The 24,708-nt window shown below is 40.9% G+C and overlaps 1 protein-coding gene across 3 annotated transcripts; it reads left to right on the top strand.

Moving 5' to 3' along the window:
* Positions 1-480: 480 nt before the first annotated feature.
* ampd2a (adenosine monophosphate deaminase 2a) lies at positions 481-24,704 on the top strand. 3 transcript variants are annotated; one of them, XM_084036748.1, is made up of 18 exons: positions 485-975; positions 14,087-14,208; positions 14,753-14,883; positions 15,444-15,512; positions 16,312-16,423; positions 16,532-16,718; positions 17,382-17,520; positions 17,606-17,695; positions 17,803-17,932; positions 18,061-18,255; positions 18,547-18,678; positions 18,770-18,933; positions 19,493-19,619; positions 19,702-19,865; positions 19,999-20,119; positions 20,415-20,588; positions 20,697-20,807; positions 20,886-24,704. In XM_084036748.1, exons 1-18 carry the CDS (start codon positions 525-527, stop codon positions 21,099-21,101), a joined length of 2,835 nt encoding a protein of 944 aa, XP_083892874.1. In that variant the 5' UTR covers positions 485-524; the 3' UTR covers positions 21,102-24,704. The 3 variants fall into 3 exon arrangements, with proteins under 3 accessions (XP_083892875.1, XP_083892874.1, XP_083892876.1); XM_084036750.1 differs by lacking the exon at positions 485-975 and adding an exon at positions 8,563-8,718; XM_084036749.1 differs by lacking the exon at positions 15,444-15,512 and having other exon boundaries at positions 481-975.
* The last annotated feature ends 4 nt before the right edge of the window (positions 24,705-24,708 follow it).

Here is a 24,708-nt window from a genome sequence, read left to right as displayed (position 1 = left end):
GCATGCAGCATTCAGTCTCAATAAAGCAAAGTTTCAGTTAGCAGCAGCTTTATTTGTTTTACTTGAATAAAAGTATGTCATAATAATTACTGCTGCTAAACTGGAACCACATGAGAGAAAGTTGTGCACATGCATCACTAGCCTTTCTGGACATCAGTTGCCCCTATTTATAATACATCATGTCAGGCAATCCTGCTGTGTTAGTTCAGGCTGTGTGCCTCCCCTCAGAATTTTCCAGCAAAGAAGACTGAGAGTTCACTAGTCGGCTTAACACGAAGCTGCTTTCTGCACTTATCCACTCTGACCAGTAAGGATTTGGCTTTTTCTGTCACTCTTGCCGTTCATCTGGACCCCTTTCTCTCAGTTGAATACACATTTATGTGATACCTCATGTATCTAATAGCTATTTTTAGATGAGTGGAAAACTTTTGTCCTTTACTCACCTTGGTGCTGCCCAGCCTGGTGGGGTTTTGTCCGTCTCCATGCTCGCTGGCTGTCATGCTAGCTGCACACTTTGATCTGCAATGGCCTCCTCTGTGGCTGTTTTTCCCTGCGTTGGCTACAGGAAGCTCATTCCCTGGTTGCTAGGGCAACCAAGGAGGATGGCCCCCAGCAGGAGCCAGGGAAGCCTTGGGCTGCCTTTCAGCTTGCCGCTGTGCAGCATGCCTGCTGACCTGCTCCTGGCTAGGAGGAGGAGCCAACTTTGCAGAGGAGCTTCTCTGGGCCCAGTATGCGTCCTGCCGCCCCGCTACCCCACCATGAGACAGAGCTCCAGCTTTAGTGCTCCTCTCTCCCCCTGCTGGCCACTGCAGAGCTCTCACCCGCTCTGCTCCAGCAGTAACAGGAGCCCAGGCAGCAAGATGTCAGCCTCTCCCACCACCTCCTCCTCCAACAACGATGGACAAGGGAAGCATAAACCTAAAGACACGTTTCAGTCACGCAAGAAGGGGAGCCTGCAGAGCACCACCAGCCCTGGTGAGTGTGGGGGAGACGGATTCCTATAGAAAGAAAGTGGGAACTTTCAGCTCTTACACGAATGCGGAGTCAGAAAATAGCATGGATGCTTGTGCAGTGGGACGCAAGAATGCATGCTGCTCACCAGGAGCAGTAAAGGGGGAAACTTAGTTTCCAGAGGTGGGGACCACTGCAACTGTAGTTGCTTGCTCAGATTTGTTTTGTATCTGTTGTTGAGGCGTTGGTCTCATTAGTTTGATGCTTTGACTGATACGTATGTTTAGCATTCAGCATGCATGCTGCTTTGTGTAATGTAATACACTTCATGAATATTTGATAATGATCCCATTTTTTATTTATCAGTTCACTGTTTAGTTGTGTGAAATGTCAGAAAATATGGATAAAAGCACATTGCATGTTGTGAGAACTGCAAACCCTGTTATTGGTGATGCATGTATCGAGAAAAAACATACATTTAATACACATTTTCCATTAGTTTTTTAAATGAACTCATCGATTAGTCAGCAAATATTTTAGCTTCAAACCAAGCGATAATTTGACTGGTCAGTAACGCTCTGCTGTAAATAAGCACAAATTCAATTGATACATTTCAATACTGCTCAACTTAAATGCATACATCTGACTGCTTGTGCATGCTGATGAAAGATTACTATTATACCATAGGATCTGCCTTCGTGCAATGTTTTCCATTGATAGCTGTTACGTGGTTTGCCCGCTCTAATAGATGCGTATGTTCCCATTATTGAGTTGATCATTTCTTCCCCAGTGTTGACCTAATGAACGATGTAAAACCTGTTAGAGGTTATTATTTTAAACATATTTTACCTGTTTGCGTAAATGTCGGAGATACAGTTTTTAAGAAGTTGTCAGTTTTTGAGGGTTGAAGGAATATTTGGTGATGTCTGGACCTTAAAGGGATAGTAAGCCCTTAGTGGGCGTCTTTACCCTCCCCTTGTAGCAGCAATGGTTTATTATGCATCTGGCTTCTCCTTATCTCATCAGCTTCGGTTAGATAGAGCAGTGGGTTGTTTTATCTGGCAACTGCACCTTTCTCATGTTTGCAATAACCCCCCCCAAATAGGGCAGCTGAGACTTTGTGGATGGAGCTGGACATTCTGGTTCGATCCCGGGTTCTTCTGTCCACAAACTGCTACTAAAAATGCTTAGAATGGGTTTGAAGTTAGATTCAAGTTTTTTTTTTAAGTTTGAGAGTTATGAGATATTATTTCATATAAGTTTTGTTACTACAGCTGAAGAATACTGTATTTCATCCTCCCAATGCATTTAAGTTAGATTCCCCCATTAGTATTCCAGATGTGATAACTAAGAAACTTTGATTCAGTCTCATTGAGTATATTTTAGATTGCTATCGTGACAATGACTTCTGGATATATAAAAAAATGAATAAGAATGGAATTACAACGCAGTCCATTTAACAACATATATAAATGCAGTTTCCTAATTCTTGTCACTTGTCGCTTGTATCCTACTGGCACACGGTGGTCTATTAATTAGTTAATTAATTCTATTCTATAGGAGGGGATTCATTGGTGTGTTTTAGTTAGTGGGGTGCAGGCCAAAGGGTCGTAGCTCTGATTAGCTTTGAAGTTGACTTTAACTGGTCTCTGTGGGGAGAAACTAGAAAGTTAGAACGGCAGTATATCCAGGAGGCAGTTAAATGTTAATATTAATTTCATTTGAAGCTACTTTCTCCACAGCATAGCACAAATGTTCAGAGTTTGGAGGAATGCCGCAGCAGATCAAAAGCAGGAACGCACGTTGACACACACTACACGATATCTGCTGAGGAAGCCTCTCTTTGCTGCAGTAATAAATAACTTAGAGGTCTCTCCATCCATGCAGTCATTTAAGTCCTCTCAATTAGCTGCTTGGCTGAGCCCTCATGCACTCCCAGTCCCTGTCACAAGAGCCACATGTAGGCCACCCATTATAGCGCTTCCATCTGACCACGCCAGCCTTTTAGCATTCATGCCAAAGTGCTGGTGCAGAAAACCCTACTGTAGCTGTAGCTTGAGCAGTTGGTGTTAAATCCATGTCCTCAGCTGAAGCCTTGAGTGTTTCCTGTGTTACACCCTCAGAAATGGCTCCACTCTGCAGCGTCATCTTCCCTCTCAAGAATCTTGGAGGTTTAGTTTAGTTTCTAATGAAATCTATCTCCTTCACTCCTGTACATTTGATTTGCTGGTGGAAGCATCGATTACTCATTCTCAGCTGCAGCAATATGTCTCTTCCTGCAGGCTGTTCTCTCCCACTGGACCTTCATTGCATCACATGAAGCAGGATATTTAATGTCCTGGGTTAACAGGCAAAGCTATATGGTGTGAGGTATAGGGGCTATTGATATCTGTCGGAGAGAGGTTGGGGGGATTCCTCTCTCCGGCATGAGTCACTGCTGCACTTTCTGTTGTGACTTTTACCTTGATCTTCACTAACTTACTGGCCCCTCACACGACACCCTCTGTACCTTTTATCTGGAGACTGTCTGGTAAATAGGCCCCCTGCTCCGGGTGATTATCAGAAATATTGTCCCTGTCATGACTTGTCTCTGTGAGCTTCTCCCTTGAATGAATGAGTATGCCGTATCTCATGACTTGCCAAGTCATATGAGCTCTGTTTTGTTACCCCATACGGTCTTTCCTTACTGAATCATTAGCACATCTATACGTGGTTACCTTATAGACTTTAACCTGTTCAACCTGAAGCATGTGAAAACAGGAGACACTGCCCAGGGCACCATAACCTCACAGTTAAGGATGTGGGTGTTGACACATGTTGTAGGTGTTATCTACTTCTGCTGAAAAGGTCAAAGGTAATATTGAGATTGTTAAATGGTTATGAGCATTGAGGAAACCAGAGGAGACATATATGAGAATTATGGCAACTCACAAAACATAGCATCTTTTAAAAGCATATTTACTTAAGTACAGTTCTGCACTTTTCCATTTGACCACAAGAGGGAGTCCCTTTGTAAAGTCAGCTTTAAACAAGTGGCTGGTTGTCAGTGTCTCTCGTCTTGGGTGGAAATATCCATGGCTTTCTTTTGATATCGATAGCTCATTTGCTTCTGATGTAACGTGTCAGTTCTGGAGTAGGGATTTTGGAGGACCAGGAACCAAGGCCTTGAACGCTGTAACACCAACAGGTGGGCCTGTTGTTGCTGGGCCGAGTAGATAGCCAGCAGAGCCGTAAGATCTGTCCTTTTGATCATCATCACAACATAAACACACACACACCCAAGCTCAGAGCAGCTACTCAACATCATGCTAAGGGACACACCATGTCTCACCCGGTTGATTTGCTGGCTGACAGTGTTTGTACACATAGTTATGACGGGTTGTATTTCATTGCTGCGGTACAGTTAAGCATGCTGCTTTGGCCTGTCTCTGCTCTCAGCATGACTCCTAATAAAGATCCATTTTCATTTAATCCACCTCATTGATCACAGATGAACCAGTCTCAGCTGTTGTTTTGACAGGACTTTTTTTTTTATTGCACTGTGACCTCAATGAGACGGTGGATTGCTCGCCCACTACTTCCCTGGTCAATGATCTCCACCACTGCATTGTTAAAAGATGCAAACAGTGGTTTTTAACACATACTTACAGTTAACTGATGAGCTCTTAGAGTAGATCACATGTTCTTGCACAGTGGGGTGAGATGTGGGCTACAAATCAATAGATCATATCAATTGTCACTTCAGCCAATGGTTCAGTCCCTCCTGCAATCATCAAAAATGCCCTGTCATTGAGTTTGCATTTGTGCATTGCTGTGCATTTCATCCTCGTGAGAAAGTTGAGCTTTCCTTATTAAAAAATCAAGAGCTGAAATGGCTAGTGGATTATTCGATGGACTGAAAACAGATGAGCAACTATTTTGATCATCGATTAATGGATTCATCCTTTCAGTCATATTCCATCCAGCCTCTGGTCCTATAGCATCTCAAATGTGAGGATGTTCTCCGTTGTATATCTGTTGTAAATGTGATGTCTTTGGGTCTAAAACTGTTGTTTTTTGTTTTTTAAAAACCCACACATTTTATGATGTCCCCTTGGGACAATTTTTGACCTTGCATTACGAAACGGTTTATACAGATTTTCTGTATCTAGTATTTTTTATAATTTTCATAACATTCTGTCATTGCAGTTTTACCAAAAAAACAAGCATGTGTGTGGATGCACATGGGAGCCTGTATCAATGTTCAGAGGAACCGGTTGTGTGTTATCAGAACCCTCCTTACTTAACCACCTCTGTGAAGCAACACTGTTTTATTACCTTCCGCTTTGATCCCTGACACACCTTTGGTAGCAGGAATGGGGTATTAACCTCTCAATGTCAGAGCAGTGCTAAGTACAGTGGGCCACATGTTGACAGTGCTATATTCAGATATGTTGAGAGGTGGCATGAGTTTTGGTGTCTGGACATGGCTCAGGATTATCACAGAGGACTGGTGGGAGAGTTTGAATGTGTGTTTCAGTTTCTTTTGGGCTGTAGGGAGGATTTATTATTTTGAGAACTTTCCTCATGGACTCAGCAAGAGAGATAGATATACAGCATCAGTCTGAATGTTGGAATGTGTATTTTTGTTGGAATGTGTGTCTTGTTTTATTCACACAGGACTTTCTGTGCAGGGTTAGAGATTAGTTTTGCTTGGCGAGGGCCATAACAATAATGCCAGCTCTTGTTTTCCTCTGAGAAAGGGAGTCAAAAACGGCTACTCCCCCTTGCTCTGTTGATTGGTGTCTTGGGAAAAGGATTTGTTGAAACAACAGAGGTAACAGCATTAAAGCTGCAGCTGGGGCTGAAAATGACACCAAACCTCAGGTTGTTTTCAAGGAATACAATTTAAAGAAAGATAGTGTACATGTACATTCTCTGACTTTTGGCAGCAAAAACACGTACTTTTACCCTAAACACGGGATGCCATTTCATTCTTTAAATTCTGAACAAAACGTCAAAGCTGGTACACGTTCAAGTGATACCATAAACTTAAAAAGTAATTTCTGAAGAAATTGCGGCGTACATGCTGAATGCTGAAAAGCTGATGCTATACGCTGAATTGCTGGTTTAAATGCATAAGAAAGCAGTAGAAATAATATGTATGTCCTAGTTGAATAATACCAAGAGTATGTAAAAGATTTTATTCCAGATTTTAAAGCTGAAGCTACACTGCATTCATGTAATCTGTGTGAAGAAGGCGGAGTATTTGGAAAATTAGAAATGGGTTTTCATTGACTATTTCTGAAAATATTAAAGGTGTGAATGAGAAAAGTAACAGCATCATGTTCTAACTGACTGGAACATTGAAGCTTGAATAAAGTTTCTGTTCAAAGATAGAAGAGATTAGATGCTGAGGAATAATAAGAAATGGAATGTGAGTTATTCTGCATTCAAACCAAATGAATTAATTCATATTTATGTAATGTACCAGACAGAAGTGACAGCATTCATCTGTAGAAACCGCTATAAAGACTTATGTTCACATATAATGTTCTATAACTAAAGGTTGAGGCTACGCCTTTATGTTTCTTTAATACATCTAAGTGGCAATTTAAACATGTCAGTGCCAATAAATAGGGATCAGGTCACAGTTCCTACAAATGTTAAGTCATTATCACATGCAAATAAACTTGATGTACTCCAGATTGTTTTTAGTAATCTATTTTAAAAGAAGATTATGTCCATAAAGATTCTATTTTGCTTGAATATGTTTTAATTAATTTTATGAAGTTTAGGTTTACAATTCTCCAAAGACCAACTCATGTCAAATAAAAGCCTTTTTTGATGCTGGAGCTGGCTTAAGGTTGCAACAACAGCCTCTGTTGATTGACTTGCTGTCTGAAAACAACTGCATGTCCTGTGCCAAACTGGCAAGTGCAAAAAAGAGCAAACATTGGATACATTTCAACCTATGTATGTACAAGCCTGTCTTAGATTAGTTATTCTTCTCTTCCACAGTCCCAACTATTTTTAAGCTCTGTATTCAAGATGTACACCACAACCACCACAGGCATTTATGGAATGAGGACACTTGTGTTCTTACTTTATGAAAGATTTCTAGGCTTTGACATTTCTTATTTATTCATTGTGATTTCTGTTTTTAATTAATTATTGTAAGATTATTTAAACCAACTATCTTGGACAAGTTAAGTTCATTTTTGTGTTTAATCTCTAAGATGTTTTAGCTCTGTAATACATCATATGTTTATATTATTGACCCTTCCCTAAGTTCTGCCCCTCAAACGCAAACTGAGCAATCACAATGTAGCATTGGTCAACTTTGACCAGGGTCTGACATCTATCAGGCTGCAAAAACTCTCTCAACTCTGTCTGACAGACAAAACTCTGGACTCTATTTTCATTATAATAGCTATTGTTTATTCTTGTATCGTTTATTATTGTTTATTGTATATGTTTGCACTGTATTTATACACCGTATATATCTTGTTCTTAAAGTTATAGTTGGAGTGTTTTTGTTGATACACTGCTGCCGTGTCAAAATAACTCCCCAGTCTGGGATTAATAAATTAATTCTATTCTATTGTATTCAATAATCAGGCTTGTTTTGTAGATTTTTAAGCTATTCGTGGTTAAATGTGCCTGAAGCGGTTATACACCCGGAGAGGTTGGAAGAAGATATACGTTTCTAAAACCTTATGTTTATACATTTGCAGAGTAAGTATTAGCACATCATTAGCTAGCTTTGCCACTGCTATGCTGTGTAAGACTTGATAATCGTTGCTCTGTTACTCTCTGACAGTCCACTAAAAATAGAATTTTAAAAGTAAATGTGTTATATACTGTTAAATACAGCAGACAGGCCTTCATTGTGCTGCACGGACAGCAGTCACATGATAGAGGAAGGAAACAGCCTCCCCTGGCATCATGTGATCGGTATAGAAAGTAACATGGCATGCAATTTGTAAATGAACTCACTTGCATGTATACATCCTCACAAACACATGTGATCACACTGCATTTAAAAACAACAGCAAGCAGAATACAACTATCCGTGTGTAATATCAGTAAACATTAAGTCACTAAAACAAAACATATATTTTATTATACTACTATCAAATATTTATTTAATCTATGTGTAATAAAAACATGGACAAGGTGCTAATTGTTTTTAAGTACTGGTGTTTACAACATAATCAAAAGGTTTGTACAATGACTAAGAAGTGGGAGGTAGAGGAGAAGTGGGAGTGGCCAGACATGCAGGGCCTCCTCCATTTTACAGCACAATAGGGCCTAAAGTGGTTCACCCCTGTCCCCTCCCCTTTTCTGCCACGTGGTATGTTCCAACTCAGTATTTAAATCGAGGAGCTCGAAGGCAGCGGTGTTCATGCGCTGAAAACCCTGTGTAATCCAGGAAGCAGCTGAGAGACAGCGGCTGGGAGAGAGAATCCGAAGGAAGCGGGGGGGAAAGCATTGCTTCACTAGCGCACTGGAGGCGGCGACAGTTACAACAGGAGCAGCAAAGAGAGGAGAAAAGGAGGAGTGGATGGTGTGATCTTGGTGTTAGAGCAGCCTGTGTTGAGGAGAGAGCGTATCCTGTCTCTCCTCTTTGCTGTCATTCTCCCTCTATTGCACTGTGCCAGCGGGGGGAGGGTGCATCGGCTGTCCCAGGCCTAGTTACATGTCCCAGCATCCCGCAGGAGCTCAGACAAGGCCACTGCGACCGTAACGGAGACTGTGAGAACAGCACAAGACAGGGGGATAGAGGTACTGTAACCTATATGTTGCTTCATGATAAACAGCACCATGCACGGTGGAGTCTGTTCATGTAAATACTGTGTTACTAGAAGAAGTTACTGCAGTTCTTTGTCAGTCATGGTACTTATCACTCCAAAAATACTTCACAAGCAAGCTCATAGTGACAGATGAGGTGTCAGTTACCTTGAATGCGCAGACAGCATGTAGGGGGAGGAAATATAGGAATGGTGGTTGGGGTTAATTTTTCTATAAGAGAGAGGGAAGAATACGTCATGCATCTGTTCGGTTGCTCTGTTGCTATGATGCTGATATTCAGAAAGCTTGATGTGTGCCATAGTTTATTGCAGAGTCTTACTGATGCAGTGAGTGGACATTTGGGTCATGTAGTCCCTGCTGCTGGTCATTACAGTCCTATAACATGTGGTAATATTGCCCAGTGGATTATTTGCAGAGATCCTCGTGAGTGTGCCGACACATGTAGTAAATCAGCATGGTGGTTGCAGCAGAGTTGAAAGAGATAAGCATCTTATCCATCAACTGCATCTTCATCAACACTGTACTCTTCAGGCAGTTTGTGTGAGCAAACACATACTGTAAACTGATTTCAGTTTTAAAGGTCCAAGGAGTAGCATTAAATATAAACCTCTCTTACCACTGTACTGTGAATTATCTTTGTTTTTTTCTACATGCCTCGACATGTATTTTTGTCTTTCCAGGAGTCCTTTTTGGGTTAAAAAAAAAAAACGAGAATTTGCAGGCAGTGGTTTTTACTTGGCAAGTTTCATGATGTTTGTTCCCTTGTACTGATCCCTAATTCTGATATTATATTTTCAAAATGAAGACGCAAAGTAGAGCTGTATTCTCATCTGTGGTTGCTTAGGAACGTCTGAAGCGTGTGTCATCATCACTCTTCCTCTCGGGGAATAAAGGGAAATCTCTTTCTAAACATTGGAGCCACAATCGCAACTAAGGGACACTATGGCATTGTTATACCAATGCCAATCATGCATACAGTGACATCCCTGGCTATACATGACTTTTAACCTGTACCGTGTTTGTATTCATATTTAATATCAATAATTATTTATATGTATTATTTGATTTGTACACACAAGCCGATTGTGTGGGAGTTTACATAGGTGAGTAATCAATGTACCAACAGAATCCTATTGTGATGACAAGATCTATTGTCTATTGTCAAGGCTAATGACAAATTATTAATGTTTAGGCAAAGAGAACAAGGAGTGCCACAACTTGTTCACTGTTGCTCTGTGTGCTTAACGAGTTGAAATCCATGCAGAAGAGGCAGTGAAAGAAGAAGACCCAAATGTTTTCATCAAAATGCCAGTAACCTTGGGTGTTGTTATTGTGCTGAAGACTTCCTCCTTGACATTGCATTGGGAATAGTTGTCTAACAATCTGTCATCTCTCCAGTGGCAGCTAAATCTCACTATTTCTCTGGGTATTAAATTGTTTATCATGATAGGAAGCTTTGATGACAATTTATGTGCTAATGGGACTTGGTGTTTGTGGCACACAAAGTAGTTTATGTTGTCAAAATACACTTTATCTCATTTTACAGAAACTAAAAGTCAAGTTGATATAGACTAGTGGAGGGCCACCTTGGGCGTGGCCATTTGGAACAGACCAATTGCTTGGCTCCCATTCTTGCTGCTTGCAGCATTGTGGGGAGTCGTGCCCATTTGGAGTGTGTGTGTGTTCGGATTGCTTGATATGCTGCGTACAGTGTTGTAAGCAACCCCTCTTCCATCAGTTTTTGACTCCAGGGAAGCGAGGAAGAGCCTGGTTGCAGTGTAAGTATATCCAGCAGCAAAAGTGAACTGCAGTCAATGAACCATGGCTTGTAGAGGCCTACTGCGGACTATGCATGAGTCCTGGAGCCCCACCCCCACTGCAGCACAGAGTGACATCGCTTGTTTAGTCAATGTTTATTCATATTGAACATGTTGCATGTCCTAATTGCACCAACGGCGACCCTTGCACATGCTTGGGCCCCCAGCACTACACTCACTAAGCATGAACTAGATTGGATGGATGGTTCCTGATATGTGAAGGGCATACCGACAGACGGAGATTCCTTGTTTAGTTAGATTGATCTGGTATTGGAATACTTTTCAATCTCATTATTGTACAGTGTTTTGTTTGACTGCTTTGGTATGGCAATCCCAAAACTGGTCCACTTTTCAAGCTGGAAGGTTTGTATTGATCCTTGCAGAACACAGGCAGCTCCACAGATTCTATATGACTGTCTCTCCGGTAGGGTTCAAAAGAACGAGTGGGTAGTCCATGTGGGTGGTGTGCAGACTCAGGTCCCAGGGTTGTGAGAGAAAGCTGAGATGGAAAGCTTTGTCAATATTACTCACCGGTCTAAGAAATTAACTCACGATGGCTACATGAAGACGGAAGGGTTGAAGCATTTAATTCTAAAATAGAAGAGTAAACAGCATTTTTTTAGGCGAGGTTAGAGGCTGGGCGTGTTGGCCTGTCTATGTGCCAAAACTCATTGGCATGAAGTCTGGATCTGCACAGTGGTGAAAACAAACAAACAAACAAAACAGGACTTATTTCAGGCTTCACAGAAATACTACCAAAAAAAAAAAAAATACTACAACGCTTTATGCACTCTTTCCCAAATGACTTGCAAAGATTGTATTTTTCTCAAGGGCAAGCCCAGAGTCTACAGCTTGTGTTTATTTATGGTTGGACTCCATCATTGCCCAGACATCAAAGACATTTATCTTTATTGACCACATTCTAGATATATAACACTGTCAAGACAAATTAACAGTACCCCTTTTCATTTACCTGTCTATATTTATTTTCCAATATAAATAATAAATAATAATATAAATTAACTATTAACTAAAGTAATAATACAGGCCTTTATGACTAATTGGTATTTCTTGAAGTTTCCCATCATAAACCTCTGTTTGATGGTTGTCTCTTGCTTGTATTTTTGTTGGTTTTGAGTGTTTTTTTCATAGAGGTATCACAATGCTGAGCAGAATGAGTCAAAACTCACACAGAAAGATTTTTGGTGCAAAATGTAATTTTTCTGCTTTCCTTTATTTGTGATTTTGTAGTCTGCTGAGTTTCTCCCCGTGTGGTTGTGTTTTCTTGTGAAGATGTGTAAAATGTCTGTGCTCCCTACTCTACTACCAGTTAAGTCAGTTTTATTTATACAGCTTAATATCACAAATCACATTCAATCACGATAATTTGCCTCAAGGGGCTTTACAATCTGTACAGCATACGACATGCTCTATCCTTAGACCCCAGACCTATGCTACCATGATGTCACTGAGATAAATGGAGTTGGGGGTGCTGGATTAAGAGTCATCTGTGGTGGACAGGCAGAGGGATTACATGGATACTATACTGGGGGTGTTTTTGTGTGTCTATATACTTTAAGTCGTCTGTTTGTCCACGTGAAAATGGACATGTCTTTATAGCCACACGTGTTTGTGCACTCTAGATATAGTCTGATAAATTGTCCATGCTGTTATTAGTTTATCAAAGACATATTTGCACAAGCATGGGTTGATGGCCATTATGTTGGCAGCAAGCATTAAATGTTAGTACAGATATTACAAATACATAATAGAGGTAATTTAGAAAGTGTAATTTAGAAAACTGCTCAATACATATTGTGGTCACATTTCTTTAAAAAACTTTTATGGAATCCTTTTAAAGCTATGTGTTTACGTAAGATTCCTTTTTAACTGTCCTATCCATTATAGCTGAACCAAAACTCCAGTGTTGGTTCAGCTATAATGATGTATGTCCTTGAGCATATGATCTTCATCAGATCATGGTCCCATCCTTTAAAGCTTTGATGTACATTATTGTAATGTTCTGCTACTAAACCCATGCTGTGCCTTCCTGACTCCACAGCCTTAGAGGCGGACGGGTCAGACCCAGTTCCGATAATGGAGAGTGGACATTACACTCCCAAAACCAGAAGACTGTGTGTGTGTGCACATAACTAGTACTTACATTATGGTTCTCTTTAGGTGAACATCATGGCTGTCTTTCAAAAGCACACAAGAATCAGTCAGTTTGATTTTCCTCCGTGTCACTCTAAGATATTATGTCTTTTGTTGGTTTTCCTCTCTTGTCTTTTTGGTTTATTCTGGAGAGGAGCTGGCATCATCTGTTTGCAGCAGGTCTAGAGTGGGGAAGGCCCTTCTGTGTCATTCACAGGTGTTTGTGTGCATGTGTCATTGTGTACATGTGGGTTAGGGCAATTCTTAAGTGTGTGAGCGTGTGTGTGTGTGTGTGGTTGAAGTGACACAGTATCTATTAGTACAGCTGTCTCTACTTCAGCCGGCTTCTGTTCTTGGACATATCACAAGGATTTCCATGCATCCACAGCCGCTGTCACCAGAGCCTCATAGGTAATCATGGCTATCCCAGATATTTGCTTGACTGTTGGCTGACTGTTTGCAACAAACGGCATTGTGTTTGATGTCTTCAGTGTGGATACAATTGGGATAATATGACCATGTAGCTGAAGGTAGGATATTCTTGGCCATAGATCGCTCAATCTTGAAAACACTTGATAGCTTGCCTTTGGTTGCGTCTGGGGAGATTAGTTTATGTGTTACAGCGACTCCTGTAATAGCTGGTGGAAGATCTAATTTGCCTTTTTCTTCTAGTTTTTCATAAAAAGAAGTGATAAAAGATAACTGCTGTTTGTGGAAAGTTGATATTTCTTATCTAAATTAATGCATATTCATATTACATGAGTCTCAGCATTCATTTACACACAATCTGAGCTCCCATTCCCTCATTTTCTGGCATCATTACCCTTTAAAAAACAAAATGAAGTGAAGCAATCCCATGCAGCCACCACTGAAATCTAATTCTACAAATAGTGTAATACTAATCATTTTAGTGTAATCTCTACAGAAATACCAGGTTTAAACATGTGGCCTACTAATCAGCCTAGTACTTTTTTTGTTTTTTAAGTTTTATACCTACGTTTGTATACATTAAGTGTATTATTATTATGATTTTAATTATACATTTGAAAATCTAATTTTGACGAGGTCAGAGCAGACAAATAAAAGAAACATCTAGCTCTGTATAAGTCACCGTCTTACTTTGGTTAAATATGACTACCCAACATGTAAAGGATGAGAGATAGAGTTGATGTAACTGTCTCTGGACAAATGGAACCTATTCAAAATATATACTATTTACTTTTACAAATAAAAAAGCAGTGTTACATTACATATTTTTCCTAAAAAGACCTGAAAGTCGAGACTCTTTAATGAATCAGTTCTGATTTTGAAGTCATTGAGGCTCCATGTCTTACATCACATACTCTAACTCTGTCTCTGTTTGCCTGCAGACCTGTGTGGTGCATCTGGACCCAAGCCCCTAAAGCCCCAGCGATCACACTCCGTTTCTCACACACACTACCCAATCGACCTGCGAACATCCATGGAAGAAAAGTACAAAGAGATTGCCGAAGTAAGTATTCAAAGCCACACTGATAACAGTTTTTTTAGGTACAGCGAAGCTAAATTATCTTAACCTGGGAGCACTATTGAATAGCACCCATGAAGAAGCTTTCCAGACATTCAGATATTTGAATCGACTGTTACCGGTTTTTGTTTGAATGTGAAATTTGGCCAGTTATGAAAATACATGTTGACAAGTTCTGAAAATCTTTAAAAGTAGTTTAAAAAATGAATAACTCTATATTGTCATGCTGGCTTCCAATATCTTGCAACTTTAACACAAGAAGATTGTTTTGTTAATTTACTGAATGAACCTCAGAATAATATTAAATTGATGTTTACTGCCTGTAAAATCAAGAATATTGCAAAAAAACATTATGAAACTATGTCACGAGTTTATCAAAGTTCTTATTTGGAATCAGACGAGATCAATATCTGCCACAGCCTTTTCTGGCTTTTTGTATGTAGCAGGTGATTTTGTGTGAGTGCTCCATCTGTCCAAGTTGACCTGCTTTATGACCCTTATTAATGGTATAATTTATGTTTGCGCAAAGGAGCTGTTCACACGCAGCATGGCAGAGTCCGAGATGCGGAGCGCTCCGTATGAGTTCCCGGAGAACAGCCCCATCGAACAGCTGGAGGAGCGACGGCACCGCCTCGAGAGGCAAATCAGCCAGGACATCAAGTGAGGAAATGCAAACACGCCACACACAAAAAGCCAATGAGATCAACTCTTAACATTATTTCTGACAGACAGAGCGCTCCCCTTCCCCCACCTGTTACACAGCTTTGACCCGTGCACACATGCTTATCAGTTTCAACATGCCCGTTTGTAAACTAACTGCAGCTAACTGGGCTAGCCAGCACATTGCATCTGTCCTGGTGTTCAATCTTCTTCTACGCAAACAAAAGGAGGTGGGTTCTCTCTCGGGTTGCCGGGGTTGACGCTGTCTGCACCACCAATTGTTTGGGTGGTTATCTGACACGCCACCCTGTAAGCCCATGTTTACCAATCAGGGTGTGATTGGGTATAATGTTTTATGTTTGTGCCTATCTCCTCTATCACCGAATAATCAATGTGCTTTGTGAGTGTGTGTCCATGTGTGTGTGTCCATGTGTGTGGTTGTGCATATACTGTATGTGGTGTCTATCCTTTTGTGTGCTTGATTTCTTCTAACTACCTCTGATGCCCATCTGCCCCCTGCCATGCCCACGCTACCCCGCGCTGCTGTGCATCTCCACAAGGCTTGAACCAGAGATCTTGCTCCGCGCCAAACAGGACTTCATGAAAATCGACAGTGCTGCAGACTTGGAGTGAGTGTGTGTTGCGTAGTGATTTTTCTCTTTGATTGTTTCTTTCTTTCACTTCATCTCCACTTTGCTTGTATTCTAATAAATGTGCATGACAACGAGTTACCTGGATGTCTCAGGATTCATCATTACTATACTATCAATGTCTAGTCTAAGTATTAGAAGACTGGTGTAAGTACTCCAGAGTCGCTGACAGATTATCATCCTATTGAAATGGACCACATCTTCCCCCTGCTGGTAACTAGATAGATAGATGACTAGATGTATTTACAATGGATACCTTGTTCCTTTTAGCTTTTTACTCTCTAAAGACAACACGTCTCTTAAATGTGAAAGTATAAAGTCTGTATTTGCATTTTCTATTGATCCTGATTTGATTTTCTGTTTTCTTGGTAAAGAAATGTCCCGTGAACCCTGAGACATTCTTACAGTCCTGGTCACTGGGCAGCTCTGTAGATTAATTGTTGAAGTTTGTGATATTATTTACTTAATTTTATGCATCAAATAATCTGATTACTGTCTGATTACCTTAATGTGTGCAAAGCTGCCATGCCACAGTTTCTATTCTTTCTATAAAATACTCAAAAAGGGTCTGAATGAATATGTGAACGAGGACGTTTGTGTAAAATAAACCAAACCCCTTGTTTCTGGGGTGTCGATCAGAGTGAAAGGGGTCTGAATACTTTCCAAACTCATTGTGTCAAATAATAAAGTCTAAATACTTTTCTGCTCCTGCTTATATCCACATTTTCCATCTCTTGATCCGTTCTGCCTAAACTCTCCTCCTGCTGTATCCTTTAAGGCTGTTGATGGAGAAGAGTGTGGACACTGTTGATGATGGCTTTAAGGAGAGGGAAATGCCGATGGAGAGGGAATACCAGCGGGTGTCAATATCTGGAGAGGAAAAGTGCGGGGTGAGGAGCTTTATGATGATTGATTTATGATTATTATTGGTTTTCCACAGCAATTAAACATAAACTGCTGTAAGGAAAATTCATTACTGTGTATTGATATCGTGCCAGGTGCCCTTCACTGACCTGGTAGATGCTGCAAAGTGTGTGGTGAAGGCATTATTCATCCGGGAGAAGTACATAAAGCGATCCATGCAGTCCTTTTGCAAGACCACATCTCACGCCCTACAGGACCTCGGGATGAAGCCTCTGGATCTGACAGCCTATGATGATATAGCAGAGACCCCTGTAGATGCTGGTACTTCATGCACACACTAAAAATATTCTATTATAGTTGGGAAGAAGGAGGCAGTAATGGTGGAGCTACACACTCTGAATCTGTAGTCTAGATGAGGTGATGGAGCATTTTTGATTACTCCATGTACAGCAGCATAGGGAATACCTGTCAATAGAAAGGCTACAAGTGTTTCAAGAATATTTTAATAAAAGATCTTTGTTTATGTTAAGGAAAATACAAAATTAAAATTCATATCTAAACAATAAAATGAATTATAATGCATAAAGGCTCTCAGGCATTCTATAATGCTTTCAAATGTATTCATCTAGATCAGGCATGTAGGTGTGATGTACCTATTCCACTCAGTGAAACAGGAAATAATTTCAATGAATGTATCAACCTTTGGACTTTAATAGCTCATATGCATTTCAGCAAGATTTCTGCACAACAAAAAACATATCCCACATATCAGTGTAATTTCATGATATTGTGAAGTCACGATATTTCAAGAAAAACTCAACCTGCCCTATAGTCTGCTGTACATTTATATTGTTGCTCTGCTGATGTAGTCTCATCTCTTTCAGACCCTCAAACACAGAACTAAACATAAAGCCTATGAGAAACACTTTAGCAGATTTTTTATAGCCTGGGATCATATAACATCATTATTTCCTTTTTTCCCAGATGCCCCGGTCCACCCACCCGTCTCAAAGACGCACCCCTATGACAAGGACCCCAAGAATATGCCTGCAGACACAGAATATGGTTGCAAGATGGTGGGTGGAGTTGTCCATGTCTACACCAAGAAAACCAACATGGACAAGTATGTGTTTGTACCCGGAGGACAACATGTTAATTAATAAAGTTTGTCTGTTTTTATATAACCTTTATACTGTTCTCCTTTTCAGAAGCACAGAGCTGGAGCTGCCCTATCCCGACCTGAACGAGTATATTGGAGACATGAATGTTATGATGGCCCTCATTATTAACGGCCCAGTGTGAGTGTTTCTTTGAAACCGTCGTTCTACAAATCCCATTCTTTAAATGCTCACAGTTTATTTTAAATGAAATCCACCCGTGTGTTCTTTTGTTCTGGTGTTCACAGGAAGTCTTTCTGTTACCGCCGCTTGCAGTACCTGAGCTCCAAATTTCAGATGCACGTCCTCCTGAATGAGATGAAGGAGCTGGCAGCTCAGAAGAAAGTTCCACACAGAGACTTCTACAACATACGAAAGGCAAAACAAAGTCGACCTATTACTGCTGTTTTGACAACATCCTCCACGTTCAACTAGACCAGGACTGAACCTGAGGCTGAGATCCAAGGTCGTACCCTCTCACATATTCTGCTCTGTCCTAACTACAGGTGGACACGCACATACATGCGTCGTCCTGCATGAATCAGAAGCACCTGCTGCGATTCATCAAGAGAGCCATGAAGAAATACCCCGAGGAGATCGTTCACATTGAGCGCGGCCGCGGTCAGACCCTCAAAGACGTGTTTGAGAACATGAACCTGACGGCCTTTGACCTGAGCGTCGACACTCTCGACATGCATGCGGTGAGAGATGGGAACAGATGCCGACAGTGTCTAACCAAAGATGTGCTAAATATTGTTTGGTAGATTGTTTACAATGGAAAACTGTGTAACGCATTCAATATAGATTGAATGTGCTACACATTCAATATAGATTGAATGTGTAACACATTCGATATAGATTGAATGTGTAGCACATTCGATATAGATTGAATGTGTAGCACATTCGATATAGATTGAATGTATAACACATTCGATATAGATTGAATGTGTAACACATTCGATATAGAGTGACAGGTTTCCTTTCCGTATCAGGACCGCAACACGTTCCATCGGTTCGACAAGTTCAACGCCAAATACAACCCCATTGGAGAATCCATCCTCCGAGAGATCTTCATCAAGACCGACAACCACGTCGAAGGAAAATACTTTGCACACATAGTCAAGGTTTGAAAAAATACATATGTACAGTATTTATATACCTCATCCAAACAATGTATCAATAAATGCCCTGATCTCCTGTCTACTGCTTGTCCAGGAGGTGATGTATGACTTGGAGGAGAGCAAGTACCAGAACTCTGAGCTACGCCTGTCCATCTACGGTCGCTCCCGGGACGAATGGGACAAGCTGGCTCAGTGGGCCCTCAAACATCGAGTGTACTCTGACAATGTACGCTGGCTCATCCAGGTGCCCCGTCTGTTGTAAGTACTCCCTCCACCTTGCTCTACCTCAGAGCCCCACTGTTGGTGTAAATCTCTGCGTGGAGTTTGCATGGTTTCTCTGTGTCACTGGGGACCCCGGCTTTCTCCCACAGTCCAAAGAAAATGGGCATGTGCAAGCTTGGAAAAGCTTGATAGTCTTTAAGATGAGACTTTCAGGTAATATATATATTGTACATGTGTATACATGTGTAGGGATCTTGACAGGGCAAGTAAATTAACTAATCTCCTCCACAACCTGAACTAGTGGGCAAAACTATTGAAAATATGATGTATGAGAAACAGTCCCCCAGAAGCTGTTTTTATATTTAAAAGTATTATTATTCAGCTTTCCAAATTCAAATCTATATCTGATTCTGAAACCAGTCAGTCAGGATTTCTATATGAGAGTTAAGTGCTTTTTAACTATTGTTGACATGGGTCATATCTTCTAGCCTCTACAATGAAATCTGTATTTGAAATAAATGTATTTGTTTTTACAAAAACAATGATCATCCCTGCGATAGCAACAAATGTCCCTGTTCATTCACGGCCTCCTCAGTGATGTGTACCACACAAAGAAGCAGCTGGCTAATTTCCAGGAGATGTTGGAGAATATCTTCATGCCTCTGTTTGAAGTCACAATCAACCCTCGCAGTCATCCTGAGCTGCATCTCTTCCTGGAGCACGTGAGTATTACTCCACAGGACATCCAGGCCATCCTGATGATTCACAGTCAAAAGACCGTTTCTCCCCCCTGCGTGTCCACAGGTGGTCGGCTTCGACAGTGTGGACGATGAGTCCAAACCCGAGCACCACATTTTCAATCTTGACAGTCCGCTGCCAGCCGACTGGACAGAAGAAGACAACCCTCCTTACTCCTACTACCTCTACTACACCTACGCCAACATGACTGTGCTCAACCACCTGCGAAGGTACGGGCCAGCCGGACACTTCCATAACGCACGATAAGCCTTTGTTAGACCTGCCGTCTATTCATTTAAACGCATAATTGTTTGCAAAGCAAAACACGAGGGCTTTAATGTCGTTTTTTTGTCACTGACACAGGCGGAGAGGCTTTCACACGTTTGTGCTGCGACCTCACTGTGGGGAGGCGGGGCCGATCCACCACCTTGTGTCCGGTTTCATGTTATCAGAGAACATCTCCCATGGACTGCTGCTCAGAAAGGTGAGGAGAGGTCGTACCGGATTGTTAGACTGCTATGGAAACGCTTGTTTTTAACATGTTGAAACAACATCTAACACATGCTGACTGTTCTAAACCTACTTTGCAAACCTACCTTTCTTTTGTGGAGACCTGATGGTATCAGAGAGCTTAAATAAAGTCAATGGGATCTTTTTTTTATTGGATTTTACATTTTAGGAAGCATAAAGAGAGATAAGTTTGGGTCCCGCTTGGCTTTGCATATAGATTGAAGATTCCATTTCTCTGATGCTCTCTCTCTCTATTTGATATCCATCAGGCCCCGGTGCTGCAGTATCTTTACTACCTGGCTCAAATTGGCATCGCCATGTCACCACTGAGTAACAACAGTCTGTTCCTCAGTTACCATCGCAACCCGCTGCCCGAGTACCTTTCCAGAGGCCTCATTGTCTCTCTGTCCACTGATGATCCTCTTCAGTTCCACTTCACCAAGGTCAGTGTGCAGGAAGTTTGTCTGAATCTTTACATACATCCTACGTTTAAGGTAGACATTGCAAGATGATCGGAAGTGATGAGGCTCCGTGTGTTTGTCTGGATCCAGGAGCCTCTGATGGAGGAGTACAGCATCGCCACTCAGGTGTGGAAACTGAGTTCCTGTGACATGTGTGAGCTGGCAAGAAACAGCGTCCTCATGAGTGGGTTTTCACACAAGGTAACCTGGTTTGTATCTCTTTTCATTTACAAAACGGATACACAAAATGCTTCCCATTCATATATCTCTTAATTCCAGGCCAAAAGCTACTGGCTGGGCCCTAATTATTCGAAGGAGGGCCCTGTGAGCAACGACATCCGTCGTACCAACGTCCCTGATATCCGCGTGGCGTACCGCAGCGAGACGCTCCTCGAGGAGCTTCAGCTCATCACTCAAGCTGTGCGCACCGAACAGCTGGACCCAATCGACGAAGAGGACTCTCTGACCATGGGCCCTCTGCCGGGACAACACTGAAGTCCCAATAACTAGGACTTGTCCTGCAAATGCCCTGTGGTCCGCCCAGCATGCCAGTGAAGAGACGCGGTGTCAGGGTAATTAAGTTGCGTCCTACATACACTATAAACACCTACGACCATCACTAGTTAGTTACCAAAATGCCAAGGGATACGGTGCTGCCAGAGCCTTTCAGCGAATACATTCTTCTTGTTTTAAACTCCAACTGCATACTATTCAAGTTCCAAACTCATAGTCAGTATTTTCCCACGCTCTTGTTATATAACCTGTGTCTCGGTCAGCATAACGAAGGTTTGCAGCGACGACCACCACCGGTGTTTTTTGTTAATGAAAAGCAGAGCAACACACTTTATCTTTATTTCTTTTGATTCTTCATCTTGTGCTGCCAAAGACATCGGACGATCCCTGTGACTTATTGTGTTAGTCAGTGGTATGTGTAATCTCATCAGACACATTACATAGCATGTAGTATCTCTGTAGTATATGTGCACTACAGAAACACTGACAACCAGCACTTTTAAACTGACTTCACAGCAAACCTGCTGAACGCTTAACTGAACCTACCGATCTATCTCCATTATTCAAACATATGATGAAGGATTACTGATGTATTTATACTGAAAATAATACAGGTGAAGGTTGGATGTACTCACACAAAAAAACGTTAACATTTACATGTTTTAAGCTGCTTCAGGGCCAGTTAGAGCTTGGAGATGTACACAAGTGAATCCGACAGAAGAGAGCCTCTGTCTGAATGCTGCAGGGCTGGATATCAGCCATGCATGGAGCTCGGTGGGGTTTCAGATCATTTATTTACCAAATAGCACACAAAGAATCGTTCTTCCGTGATTTTAATGAGCTCAGAAAGTGACATAAAAGAGAGAAACGTCTGCAGTTTCAAGAAGCAGACTTCCTGGTGGTCAACTGCAAACATTCCAAGAAGCAAACGCCCATCTTTAGGTGCAAATTGAATCCAGTGAATTTTGAAAACAATCTTGATTTGATGTTGTGTTTTTGGGGAAATGGGAATTGTAGATTTGAACCACAGCACAAATAAGTGTGGATGGATTTGGCATCGTCCCAGGAGAACGCAGGTTCCGTTATCTAACCATGGCCATGAAGGTGTGGCCCATCTTTTCCCTCCTTTGGTCCCTGATTTCACTCATTCCTTTGGACAAACTAGAAACTCATGGAGTTTTCCCCTCTTGCATGCAATGCACTGTACATATGCACCAAGCCAAGACTTCACAGTGCCTTTTCATTTTTAGCTTTGGGGTAAAAATGCCCAGTTTTGGTCTTTTATTAGCTGTATTGCACACTTTTTCCTCAGTCGATGACAGTAGGCCTCTATGCTGTTGTAATATCCGCACCGATGGAACTGAAACCACCTAGCTGCATGCTCGGTGTAAAATAGCTTGGCCTTCATTTGACAAAGGAACATTTATTTGTTTCTAGTTCACTGCTTTTGTTTCGCATGCCTGCATGAGGAACGGATGGCAGGAGAGAATGAGTTGTTTTACAGCAAGCTGTAATTTCAAGTATCTAAACAGATTCAGGGCTGCCTAACAGCTTTTCCAAGCAGAAATCTATTCACCTGTTCACATTTAGCACCGTCCACCATGTAGACACAAGCAAACCATGCTGGGACATGGTTAAGACTGATGAATGGTTCTTGTAGCATTTTTTTTTTTTTTTTAACTCGCCCCAAATCTGATCAAAGCTGGGATCACATTTTGTATTGTACAGTACAACCATCATCATGTCATCATCATACCTCTACCTGCCGCAGGTCCAACTTCCCATCAAACAGAGATGCTTCTTTTAATCAGAAAACGTCATCCTTTCTTTGAATAACCAACCTTAATGTATCGGTATATATAGTTGTTTTGCTTTATAGACGATAAACACGTGAAGATGAGAACCTGTATTCATTTAGCAAGAACACTCAACAGTAGCTTTAAGGTGTTCAAGGGATCCACTGCAGTTGTGCGCTGAACGTGAGATGCGTGTGTTGGATTTCATGTATAAAGTGTATTTTTTTAAAAGGTGGTATAGAGATAAGAAATTTTATATTCACAATATATTGATGTCATGGTTTAACACTTAGTTTTGTTGCTGATAATCATTGTTAATTAGCATTCTGTCATGAAAATTGTTTTTCAATATTGTTTTCTTGATCATTTTTTTAAAATCAGATACACTATTTGAATCTTCTGCCTATTATTATATTACAGCTGTTCTTCCAGAAACTTTTTTTAAATTTTATTCCTGATCATGTTCATTGTTCCAGCATACATGTTGCTCCCCTGATAAACAGGAACATGATAGATGATGATATACACCATGATAGCCAGTCAGACACCGACCTGAACACTCGCAACAAAACCCCTCATTTTTATGTCACTAAAGTAGTGTTTTAGTTTTTCTGTTTGTTTGGCCGATTGCAAAGTCTCATTTCAACCATTGATCCTTATTGACTTGTCCAGTAGCCTCAGTCCATAGAGGGAAGCACAAATGAGAATTATGTCCAGTTATTGCAGCTTCAGTCTGTTATTGGCCTTTCCTAGTTTGAATGTTTGCCGCTTTGTCGCATTTTGCAAGTGTTGACAAGGCGTTATCGTTGATATACAACTGGACTGACCCGAACCTAGTCAATGCATTCGGTTTCCATCCATTCAGCTTAACAACCCGTTTACTGTATTTATGTCCCCTTCATGGGTACATGTTGTCTTTTACAGCCACCACAGAGCCACTCATCTGCACACACAACACAGTGCAGACTACCTCACTAATGTTGATCTCTCCATGTTGTTCTCAGCAACAGAACATCACAACTAACACTTACTTCCATGGGCTGTCCTCTAAAAAATCCAAACAATAACATAATAAGATAAAATGATTAACTAATCGAGGGGGCAGCCCTATTATTCACTACTCATTAATCCACTGAACTTTTTCTGGTTTAAACAATTCATTGTTTGTCTATGAAATATTATTATTATGAAAGATGCCCATCATAACTCCCCATAGTGCACGGGGTATTGTATCACTACATGTAATCACATTTGAGAAGCTTGAACCAGTACATTGCTCATTTCTTATTCCATCATAATTGTTGCTGCTTATTTTTTTTTTGACAATCAACTAATAATGAATTCCATAATGAATCCTGGTAAAAAAAAATGGCGCATGAGAAGTGACATTTAGACCTACTGTTTTCTCTGAGCAGTAACACAGTGATTGTTTGGATGACACACAGAAGCAAGCCATTTCTTCAAGCATATGTTACACTATATTCAGATTTATAGCTCATATTGATTTATTTGTATGTACTCTCATCGCTGTTAATGAATTACTAAATGCTAAACACACTTGAGTTAAGTTTGTCTTCTGCTGATATTTTTTTCTCATTATGTGTCTTTGTTTTTCCACAATCTTGTCACGTTTTGACATGGGATTTTTACTTTTTCCTGATTTTCATGTCCATTGATCTGTAGCCATATTATTGCCTGAAACGGATTGCCATTGTTTAACAGATGCTTCTGATAAGGTTCACATGTTACATCTAAACTATGAAATAAAGCATGTTTATTCACGAAAACATTAC

The sequence above is a fragment of the Eutrigla gurnardus genome, assembly GCF_963514095.1.
Source record: "Eutrigla gurnardus genome assembly, chromosome: 2".
Lineage (NCBI taxonomy): Eukaryota > Metazoa > Chordata > Actinopteri > Perciformes > Triglidae > Eutrigla > Eutrigla gurnardus.
This window is presented reverse-complemented; position numbering and strand designations above follow the sequence as displayed.